This window comes from Oncorhynchus clarkii, chromosome 17 (genome assembly GCF_045791955.1).
Source record: "Oncorhynchus clarkii lewisi isolate Uvic-CL-2024 chromosome 17, UVic_Ocla_1.0, whole genome shotgun sequence".
Classification (NCBI taxonomy): Eukaryota; Metazoa; Chordata; class Actinopteri; order Salmoniformes; family Salmonidae; genus Oncorhynchus; species Oncorhynchus clarkii.
In genome coordinates, this window is record NC_092163.1 from 26310655 (window position 1) to 26322827 (window position 12173).

Sequence of the window (12173 nt, forward strand, 5' to 3'; positions counted from 1 at the left end):
AGCAAGTCCTCACGGCAGCGACCTCCTGGGTTGCTCCAACATCTGCCGGCCCTGGTCCCACCTGTCCGCAGATTCTATCACAGGGTTACCTCCATCCCAAGGGCTTACCACTATCCTGGTGGTCGTTGATCGGTTCTCCAAGGCAGCCCATTTCATTGCCTTACCCAAGTTGTCTTCAGCGATGGAGACCTCATGATTACCCATGTCTTTTGACCACACAAACTTCCCCAGGATATTGTCTCGAATCTTGGGCCTCAGTTCATTGCAAGGTATGATGGCTTGGTAAACAATGGAAAGGGGTGAGGACAGATAAAAAGTGAGAAAGACTAAATGGATTCATTACACACAGTTGCTAATTATATCAATTGAAATGCTAATCCTGTACACATGAACGGCCGCTCATTCGAAAATAGTTGCAATGTACAGTATATGTTTACGCCCGTATGTCGTTGTTGTCTTCTCTGTTGAAATCGCCGGTCCATCTCTTGGAGAGTCAGTTCATCAGAGAGTCTCTGGTTAACTTCCCCAGAAGTCACAATGTCTTTCGTAGTTGTCACATTCTCAGTGGCTCTGTATAGTGTATGTTGTAATGGATACGTCAGGCGTACAGATGGTCATTGCATAGGATAGATGCTTCAGCAGTTGTAGGTATTCTCGTACTAGATTTACATTATTTCCAACTGCAGACTAGTAATTCTACGTCTAGGATTTGCTCTTATTCTGTAGTGATCGACGGTCTTGTCTCCTGGGCCTATAGAGTTGAAGTTCTTAACCATTTTAACATGTAGCGTCAGCTCCATATTTTCTGGTCTGATGGCCTATAGAACTGTAGCCATTCCAACGTGGGGACTCTGTCTCGACGTTCTCTGACTTAATGTACATTTTGTAGGAAGTGGGTATTATACTCTGTGGAAGAAGAGGCGGTTCTATGAAGCCTAATGTGATGTCTGGGCTCACGGGGGTGTGGCCACTGACTAGTTAAACATTATATGAAAATCCATAATCTTATTTAGAAGACTAACATCACATTTAATCTTTTCACAAATAATTAAATATTTAATCATATATTTTACACAACTATCAGATCTAAACCCCATAATTTGAAGGTGTACACAACCAGAGATACAGTAATGTGGGTCTCCTGTCTTTCATAAGGTCACCACATTTTGTATTTAACTATGCAAGTCTGTTAAGAACAAATTCTTATTTACAATGACAGCCTAGGAACAATGGGTTAACTGCCTTGTTCAGGGGAAGAATGACAGATGTTAACCTTGTCAGCTTGGGGATTCAATCTAGCAACCTTTTGGTTACTGGCCCAACGCTCTAACCACTAGGTCACTTGCCGCCCCAAATTAAACAACTTTGACAGGATTGTTCTTTAAATACCCATGGACCATTCCCACATTCTCAAAAATAGAAATATTGTTTAATTATTCAAACTTTTGATTGTCCAATTGTCTCTCTGTGTTCCACAATTTACAGTCCAATCCCGAACACTACAGAGCATAGAGGCAGCATATTTTATGACCGTCATAACAGCAGACTTCCCGCTCTCCCCCATCTACCAGAGAGAGCACGCTGTAGAGCGGACCCACTGTAACCTGATCCTTCAGATCGTCACAGGAGTGTTATGACACTGCTTACAGGTAAAGTAAACCAATGGGTTATTTAGCCATATAGAGTACACTACTTAGTACACTAGCTAGCTGTTACCTCTGTTTTGATCTGGAAGTTCCATTTTAATTCGGCATCAGTCTCCACACACTCCACACACAAATTCCCATCAAAAGTGACACTCACGTCATCAACTTGTTCTGAAATCTGTCAAATGAAGTCATAGTTAGTTTGTTGCTTGGGGACAATTAAAATGTTATAGTAAACCAAGTTGGATAACACTGTATGTACAGTAGTAGCAAGTAGAATATCTAAGCAATCATTGCACAGGAGGACAATGTCTTACGATGTATTACAATCATATAAAATGCATTATACCAGTTGGCTTTAAGTAAAGTATTGGCTATTTGACCAGTTATCTGTTTAATAGTAACTATTCAGAGTTTAGAAACCCGCACTGCTAAAATCATTATGTGCAGTAGTTCCTGAAAAATGTTATTTTTTAATGACACTACTGCTTTGTTCTTTTATTATTATTAGCCTCACTTGGTTTACTCAAATGCAGATTTGATTGAATGTGCTGCTCATCTGAACTATGATGACTTACAATTTGCACTTCATTGCTGCTCTGTCTGTACTCCTCTAAGAGATGTTCCCTGTAGGACATGAGGCCTTGAGCCTTTATGTTGCGCCTCATCACCTTGTCCTCTTCGGCTCGCATTAGCCACTCTTCAAGCTCCTCCACAGAGTGAGCTTTCACGCAGTTGGTGCCATATTCACATGTGTCAGGCCTGAGACGAAATGGCAGTGCAAACTATAATGAGACGCTAGAGGCACAATCTGTAAAAATGTCTTGCTGCTTTTGGTTATTAAACAAATGAAATGTATACCCCATGTTTTTTTTTTAAAGAAATTGTCTTATTGATCACTTATAGACAGTAAGGGCTGTTTACATATGCATCTCTCATACAGATTGCACTTTTAGGCTTTGCAGTGTTCGCAGACATAGGTGTCTCTCCTTGTTTACAAAAACATGTTTACCTGTCGCAAAACCAAAACTCTGCTTTGTGGCTGTGAGGTGGGGGACGATGTTTCCACTCCGTGGTTGTGTCCCCAGAAATCATCTGGGAGTGCCCCAAGGAGGCACAATGTTTGAAAAAGCTCTCCTGCGAAGAGAGGGCTATGAAGCAAGCCTTGCAGTAGATCGCCGACTGCAGGTTAGGGGCGGGCACTACGTCTTGAGCCGACTGTTGCCTCTGCCATTGCCTTTCCTGGGAGAGCTGCAAGAGTTCCTGGCGACTCCACTCCCCATGTGCCTCTGCTCGCCATACAGCCAATTCCACCTCGCTGTGCAATAATTGGCACTGGCTGAGGCCGTGCCAACAGGGCATACCTTGCATGAAATAGTTGCAGTACTGGAAAGGGAAGACTGGAGGAAGAGGCCTGATCTGATTGTAGACTTCCTTCCCCTGATTTTCTGCCAGGTGATGAACCACGACTGGGCTCCAGACATGGGCTGTATCCGCTGAGCAAGTGTTGTTCCACCGTTTACCTGTAATTTTTGTTGGAGTGCCACAGAAGCAGTCTTGACAGAGCTCTTGAAATTCCCCTGAGAACTCAGTGATAATTTTTTCGGCTGGGTTTTGCTGTTGGACAGCGATTCTCTCTGACTGAGTTATCAGTCTAATTAACGTGCTGTGATCTATCTTCTGGTGCTTTAAAAAGTTCCACATGGTAGCCTCCTCAAGGCTCCTTGCGAAGGTGCAGCGGTTCCTGTGCTTTGAACACCCAGACCCTTCCACAAAGTACCAACACACATTATACTGGCTGGGGTTTGTAAATTTAGGGCGGCAGGAAACAGGCCTCCATTTGCTAGTACCTTTGCCTTTAGCCAATAGAAGTTCTCTGCTGCATTGGTGTTCGACTGCTTTTAGGCTGTATGTGATTTCGTTCTCTTTGACAGAGCATGCAGAACACACAACTTTAAAGTTGTATGCCACTAAGAGCTCAGCCAGTTTGGACCTATTTGTCCCTTTGCCTGGCATTGTTGAATCTTCATAGAATTATGTATAAAATGTGGCCTTCTTTGACTTGAGTCTAGAGGAGATGAAAATACCATGTAAATATGTGCTGCACATGTACATTCACCATTATAGCCAACACTGGACTGGAGCAAGATTGTTTTAGGATTTAAAACATAACACATTGATGTCATGACTTAAAGAAAAAAGGGTAACAATTTACATTGACTATACAGTGCATTCGGAAAGTTTTCAGACCCCTTGACTTTTTCCACATTTTGCTACATTACAGCCTTATTCTAAAATTGATTATTTTTTTTCTATTTTTTTCAATTATTAATCTACACCAATACCCATTTTTTTTTTATTCTGACCCTTTACTTAGTACTCTGTTGAAGCACCTTTGGCAGCGATTACAGCCTCAAGTCTTCTTGAGTATGATGTTACAAGCTTGGCACACCTGCAATTGGGTTGGATTTGGTTCAGGTTGGAAGGGGACCGTCATGACACAGCTATTTTGAGATCTTTCCAGAGATGTTAGGTCAGGTTCAAGTCCGGGCTCTGGCTGGGCCACTAAAGGACATTCAGAGACTTGTCCCGAAGCCACTCCTGTATTGTCTTGGCTGTGTGCTTAGGGTCGTTGTCCTGTTGGAAGGTGGACCATCACCCCAGTCTGAGGTCCTGAGTGCTCTGGAGCAGGTTTTCATCAAGGATCTCTCTGTACTTTGCTCCGTTCATCTTTCTCTCGATCCTGACTAGTCTTCCAGTCCCTTCCGGTGAAAAACATCCCTACGGCATGATGCTGTCACCACCATGCTTCACCATAGGGATGGTGCCAGGTTTCCTCCAGATGTGACGCTTGGTAGTCAGGAAAAAGAGTTCAATCTTGATGTCATCAGACCAGAGAATCTTGTTTCTCATGGTCTGGGAGTCCTTTAGGTGCCTTTTGGCAAACTCCAAGCAGGCTTTCGTGCCTTTCACTGTGGAGTGTCTTCCGTCTGGCCACTCTATCATAAAGGCCTGATAGGTGGGGTGCTGCAGAGATGGTTGTCCTTCTGGAAGGTTCTCCCATCTAAAACTTGTTTTCACTTTGTCATTATGGGGTATTGTGTGTAGATTGACGAGGGAAAAAAATAATTTAATACATTTTAGAATGAGGCTGTAATGTAACAAAATGTGGAAAAGGGAAGGGGTCTGAATACCTTCCAAAAGCACTACATATCCCATAACGCATTCATTACACATTTTAATGAATTACACGTTATTCAAATGTGGTGTGGGCTATACTGGCATATTCACTAGGGGCTCTACTCAATCTGTAAAATGTCAGAGTTTCAGATTCAGCAATTGAAATCTAAAGGTAATGTCAGATTGAGCCGACATATGCAGTGTTTACCGTGAATGCAGTCTCTGCTAAAATGGGAACATAGCCTTGAAATTTCAATCATGGTGTAAAGCTGAACTTCCGCGATATGGATTGAATAGAGCCCCAACACTGGTATGGCAGAAGCACACTTTTGAGAACAGCCATAATGGTGACTGAGGTAAAAAAATATATATATTGGAAATTCAGGGGTTATTAGGTTTTTTCTCGTCAATAGCTATTGAACCAAACCAAGCAAGTCAAGACTATGAAGATGGTATATTCTGACTCAGGGGTGGTTGGAGAAAAATGCAATGCTTTTTTGTTGTTTAAATTTAGTTTTTTGTTTTGGGGGGGCTTTTAATTTTCAATAGCTCTTATACAAAATGTATCATGTCTATGGAAATTATATATTCTGAATCAGGGGAGGGTAGAGAAAAATCCATTACTTATTTTGTTGTTAACATTTCAATAAAAAAATGATCTTCCAACTTTAAATCTTCAATAGCCTTTACACAAAGTGTGCCATGACAATCCCAAAAGCAGTTGCAGTTAATTAGGGCTAGGCGTCCCACTGAAACTGGAGGGCGCGCAATTCAAATAAATAATCCTAAAAATGATGGCTATTAAACATTTAGGTACATACAAGTGTCTTATATCGCTTGAAAGCTTCAATTCTTGTTAACCTAACTGCACTGTCCGATTTATACAGGTTTCATAATTTCACAAATAGCGATTAAATATTTGTTTATTTTTGAAAATCTACCTCTGATATGTCATCCAAAGGGTCCCAGCTATAACATGTAGTGTCATTTAGTTAGATAACATCCTTCTTTATATCCCAAACACTGGAAAGAGGAACTCATCTCGGAATCGCCTCTTCACTGTTGACATTGAGACTGGTGTTTTAATTACGCTGCCAGTTGAGGAGTCCATATTATGGCAAGAACAGCTCAAATAAGCAAAGAGAAATGACAGTCCATCACTACTTTAAAACACAAAGGTCAGTCAATCCGGAAACATCATGCTTGGTGGCTGTTTTTCTGCATTAGGACCAGGACGACTGATCCGTGTAAAGGAAAGAATGAATGGGGCCATGTATCGTGAGATTTTGAGTGAAAACTCCTTCCATCAGCAAGGGCATTGAAGATGAAACGTGGCTGGGTCTTTCAGCATGACAATGATCCCAAACACACCGCCCGGGCAACGAAGGAGTGGCTTCGTAAGAAGCATTTCAAGGTCCTGGAGTGGCCTAGCCAGTCTCCAGATCTCAACTCCATAGAAAATCTTTGGAGGGAGTTGAAAGTCTGTGTTGCCCATTAACAGCCCCAAAACATCACTGCTCTAGAGGAGATCTGCACGGAGGAATGGGCCAAAATACCAGCAACAGTGTGTGAAAACCTTGTGAAGACGAACAGAAAACATTTGACCTCTGTCATTGCCAACAAAGGGTATATAACAAAGTATTGAGATAAACTTTTGTTATTGACCAAATACTTATTTTCCACCATAATTTGCAAATAAATTCATTAAAAAAACTTTTTCTCATTTTGTCTGTCATAATTGAAGTGTACCTATGATGAAAATTACAGGCCTCTCTCATCTTTTTAAGTGGGAGAACTTGCACAATTGGTAGCTGACTAAATACTTTTTTGCCCCACTGTATATTGTATCATAGTTTTGTCAGAGGTTTACTCCCCCGGTGATTCCTATAGAATAAACTATATGGGGCCTATAGCTTCCTGCATTGCAAGCCCAATGTGAGCTTCCTTTTATTTTGCTTCAGATCTGCATCATCAAGCGGCCATTTGATCATCAGTCACACCTTGGCTGTCTCACAAAATGAACCCTGTTCCCTTTATTGTGCACTTCTTGCTACTAGAGCCCTATGGGCCCTGGTCTAACGCAGTGCATTATATAAGGAATGAGGTGTCAATTGAGACCCAGCTCTTGGCATGACTGAGGAAAATTCCTGAGATCTCCAATCAGCAATGGAAACGATCTGATCCTCTGAAGTAATCCAGTTCTTTCGGAACATGATACACAGCATGGTTGGTCATTTTAGACGGACATAAAAAATGCAACACTCAGTTTCTACATATGACCTTTTATAAGCATTCAAAATTAAACAAATGCGATACCTAGATCCTCATCCATTCATAAATGGTCAAATTTGATGTTGCCAGACATTAGGCAGAACAAAATATGCTCTGGAGATCTATTGTACATGTAAAATTGTTTTATACAAAATAAACCACCTATATGTGCAATACATCTCAGTTCATAGCAAAATACCCCCCACCCATCAACACATCTTCAATAATATCTGGATATACATATTATATTACATATTCATAGTCATGGCACACTTTGTGTAAGAGTTTATTGAAGATTGAAAGATGGAACATTTTGGGGGGAAAGTTCAACAAATAAATAAAGCTACAAAAAAAAATTCCATCCTCCCCTGATTCAGAGAGAGCCACAGGAGAGGAGCGGCTCTTTGGTTTATGGTTAATCCATATGGTACTCTTTGATCAGGTGACGAAATATTGAACAAAAATAAGTTGATGCTGGATAGTAAACAATGCCTTTGTGCAAACAACCTTCCAGAAGTAATCAAGGCATTCTCATATAGTGGAACATTTCAAAAACCTTCATTGTTTTATGGCTTATACATGGCAATAATTTAAAAAACACTGTTACGGCTACAACAGCCTTCATCAGGATCATCTACTTATTAGATGGTGTGGATTACTCTCCATCCACCCCCCAATTCAGAATATACCATATTCATAGTTATGGCATGCTTGGTCATAGTTATGGCATGCTTGGTTCAATAGTTATTGATAAGAGAAAACCGAATATCCACTGAACATCCAATATGAAACACATTTTACCTCCCGAATATCTATTACAAAACACACGTTACCTCGGTATATTGGTGACATGATGCCTTCATGGTAACGATGCATCTATTAAGATATCTAAAGAGCTCTTGCATAGCATTATATGAAGGCACAATGCTATGGATATATTTAATTAACCTTTAATAATGCGTTTTGGAACTGTTAGAACACATTCATGAAATGCTTATAGATATATAATGAATGTATTTTGGATATATAATCAAAGTAAATTGTTACCAAAAAAAGACTGTGTTAAATTACTTTCCCATCACGTCACTCTAAGTCCCAACAAAATACCAATAATGTGCTTTTTTAACAGTAATTTCTGAAGTTACTGTTATGTAATTTAAGATCAAAACATTTTCTTTGCCTGTTTAATCTACTTACTTGGCTGACTTTTCACCAGGCAACAATTAGTCAATTTGTTGTCATTACAAAACAATGCACCATTAAGTAATTCCTGGTTTGAGCTAGGAGGGGGAAGTAGCAGGAGCCTCTGACACTTCCCATTCACAGTTTTATTATATCAACATGTTCATGTGTAGGCTACACATTGTAAATTAACTCATTTTGAAAATATGAACTTACCACAATAGCTTCAGGAGGAGTTTTTAACAGGCGGTACACCACAGACATTACCCACTCAATTAAAAGTCCAGTTTTTTCTTCAGTTGTATCTCATTGTGGATGTTTGAGACAATAATCCCTCCCATCGCTGGAGGATCATTTCATTTGCTGTTGAGTTAAGTTTTGTTTCTGTCATTCTGGGCGTCGACATCATGGAGTTACTCCAGTCTAAAAGCAGTGGTTCTCAACTGGTTTTTACCTTGGGGACCCAAATTGAACCAGGTTGTCTCAGTCGCGACCCAATATTCAAATCCTAATTTTTTTTGGGGGGTCAAAATGCAATCTGGAAAACTGTTTTTAATGCTATATTGATCATACATATAGCAATTATATGACAAGGGAACACGATTCCCACCGTTATCATTGTCAATAATAACAATTTGACCATATTCTTGATGAAGAATATTAATAAGCTCACTGGTCTGGGACAACAAAATCTGCTAAATAGCACGGCTAATACAGTAGCTAAATATTAAACATACTGTGATTTAAGAAAAAATTGCTCAGATTAAATGACAATAGCTTTTAATAGCTTCATTATTATTTCTACACACTTTCTAACAGGTTTGTCCCCCCTAAAATAAAATCTACAAAATTTATTTTTTTTAACTCAAAAACCCACGACCCATTCAAAACATCCCAGGACCCAAATTTGGTCGCAGTTGAGAATTGCTGGTCTAAAGCCTCGATGATATCACATTTAACATACAGTACTTTTTTGAGATTGGCCGCTTCGTGTTCGTGGGCGTGAACCTATTCAAGTAAGTAAAATACATTTAAACATATATTTTTTTAAACAATGTATTACTAGCTAGCTACAGCAGGCCACTGTGTGTAGGCTAATGAGCTGCTAGCTAGCCAAATGTACATACTATAGCTAAGTGGAAAATCATCAGCTAGCTGGAACACTGAAATCAAAGAACGGTACAGACCACAATACTCAGGTATCCTAACCATAATAAAAAAAACTAGGCATATCCGAAGGGCGTGCTTAGATGAACAGAAGCAGACATTGGCTAATGCATTAGAAAAGAGTCAAACGTGAAACCAGGAATTAGAGGGAGTGCTTGAGGATAGACAAAAGTAAATAAAACAACTCATGGTTGAGCTTCAACAGTATTAAAGTACCTGTGGAGGAGTACATGCCACTCCTCCACCGTTCGCCCCAGGCTACAAAGTGAAACAGGTCACATCATTATATCCTTCTCTTAAAGAGGAAAAAGAGCGATATGAGAGAGGAATGCTGCTGTGTCTGAGGGCAGTACGAGCGATAGAAATGGTTTTGCATAGCACTGCTTCGATCACAGTTGGTCAAAAAGTACAGCAGATCTGTATGTTCCACACGCTGTAGCAACCATCGTTAACAGCACGAAAGCACAACGTATTACTAGTGCGAGATGACAAAATGGGAGTTAACGTTAAATGGGGAAAGTCTGAATCCTGCGCCGTTAATGCTGTTGCCTGGGAAGGGAGAATCGCACGTATGTAACCCAGACCATATTACTCCAAAGCTGCTGCCTGTTTAGCAAGAGACAGAATTGGAAACTGGCAAGTATTGTACACAGACTGCTCTAGTTACATGACCACAAAAGGGAAGAGGGTGACGGGATATTCTGTGTGTGACGACGGGGGAGTAGTGTAGGCTGGCTAGCTGCCAGCTTCTGTGTCAGCCCAGGAGGCAGAGTTATATGCTTTGGCAGAGGCTTGTAGGTTGTAAGAAGGGGAGAGTGTGACCACATACACAGAATCTCGTTATGCATTTGGGGTGGTACATTGTGGTCACAACAGGGCATGTTAAAGGTGACAGGAACACTGTAGTGGAAATTTCCTGTATTTACCAAATCATGAGAGCAAACCACCACACAAGTCAGAGTTATCATAAAGTCCATCTTTAATTATTATGAGCTCCATCACAACCCTGTGACTCTCAGATCAATTCAGTGTCTATAAATTAATTCTCTGAGAGTGTCAACATAATGGCAACTGAGATCCTTTATAGCAAAGATCCACCCCCCTAGTCGACATGACAAATAACAAATCTTAAGAACATTATAAAAATAAAGATTTTTCTTGAGACAGGAGTATCCCATCACCAGACAGTATTTAGCTATAAATTATCGTTCAGTTTGGTCTCCTAAACGAAGCTCTTATCTCGCTCTTGGTACCACACAGGACCAAAAACAAAACCTCATCCACTAGCATATATCAAATGCACCCCCTCCTGGAGAAGATCACAGCGAGACAGTGACTGGGCCACAGACATTGTGGAGCCAAGAGATAATTGGTTCCCCCTCAATCATCCCTTCACATGGTTTAAAATATATGTTTACATGTGAAGACAAGCTTGACCTCTCCCCTTTCTGTGGCCCAAGTAACTGAACCCTGACAGAGAACAGATAACTGCAAACGGCCAACAGTATTATCCAAAAGAAGACATTCTAATGACAAATATCTCACATAAGCATGCAATAAAATGAATGAAACATTTGATTTATAAATGTTACCTAAAGAATTCTGATTCCGCTACGACAACACCAATCACAATGGACATAGAGGTAGAAGCATTATTAGAAGTGTGTCTATTACCCAGTAAATTAGCAGTAGTGAAATGTGACGTTCATACGAGTCGTACAGATAAAAGAAACAGAAGAGTAAAGGTTGTTATAGCAGATATGGAGACCAACTCCATATTAATGCCCATGATTTTGGAATGAGGTGTTTGACGGACAGGTGTCCAGATACTTTTGGTCATGTAGTGTAGATAAGTACAAGTTAGAGCAGGTTGTGGGAGGAAACTATGAAAAGATTCTCCAGTTCTAGTCCCTAGAGAGTAAAACTATGAAGACAGACAGAGAGATAATAGTCAGGGTTGTCTAATTGTAATATAATGTTAAGGGATTTTTGATCAATAATGACTATGTATAAATTTCAATCAGGACTGACTAATCAGAATACTATTATGTTACTGTATAGATGTATAAATTATCGTAAATTATCTAAACCGGTGAGGGACGATGTAGGAAGGATTGTGAACTATACTGCCATTGTACCGGAGTGGAGGAGGGACGGGACAGTTTGAAACCTAATGACGTCATTTTCAGTTTATAACCTGTTGTAAATTGTATCATGTTATGTACTCTCGAGAATAAACGCTATTGCTTGATTTTGAGACTGGTCTCCGCCCATTTTATGCAAATAAGTATCTTACAAATCCTTAGAAATGGGCTGAGTGTATTAATTGAATTGGGTAATAAACATATAGGAATTGAATTCCTCTGACATATAATGAAGCCTGTTTCTTTGTGATATCTGTCCTCATACATGGAGAGCTGCAAAAGACTGTCTGCTGTGAGAGAAAAGTGATGTATTTACCTGATTTGTTTGATATTAATAGTTATCAATTAATACTTAAGTAATAGTAAAATATTTCTGTTCTGCTAATGCTGTGTTTTTATGGTCTCCACTCTACTTCCCTGCAGCTAATCTGGGCATATAGTCACTAGAGATGGCTTGAGCTGACAAATCAGTTAAAGACTGCATTACATAGACAAGATGTGGTGGGTGTAACCGAGATAGACGTTTTAAAATTAGTAATTTTTATTTAGCTTTTATTTAACCAGGTAGGCTAGTTGAGAACAA

General features: G+C 40.0%; 2 protein-coding genes across 2 annotated transcripts in view; one reads left to right on the forward strand and one right to left on the reverse strand.

Annotated features, from left to right (window-relative positions):
• LOC139370646 (3'-5' exoribonuclease HELZ2-like) overlaps window positions 1-8608 on the reverse strand; it is a 32601-nt gene extending 23993 nt beyond the window's left edge. The window contains exons 1-4 of the mRNA XM_071110244.1: window positions 8496-8608; window positions 2659-3714; window positions 2225-2408; window positions 1717-1824 (exon numbers count right to left, since the gene is read on the reverse strand). Of these exons, the coding sequence (XP_070966345.1) occupies window positions 1717-1824; window positions 2225-2408; window positions 2659-3662 (1296 nt within the window). The 5' untranslated portion in view covers window positions 3663-3714; window positions 8496-8608. The remainder of the gene's footprint in view (window positions 1-1716; window positions 1825-2224; window positions 2409-2658; window positions 3715-8495) is intronic.
• Window positions 8609-9177: 569 nt separating this feature from the next.
• LOC139370647 (stathmin-3-like) overlaps window positions 9178-12173 on the forward strand; it is a 29492-nt gene continuing 26496 nt past the window's right edge. The window contains exon 1 of the mRNA XM_071110245.1: window positions 9178-9295. The gene's annotated coding sequence lies outside the window, so the exon portion shown is untranslated. The remainder of the gene's footprint in view (window positions 9296-12173) is intronic.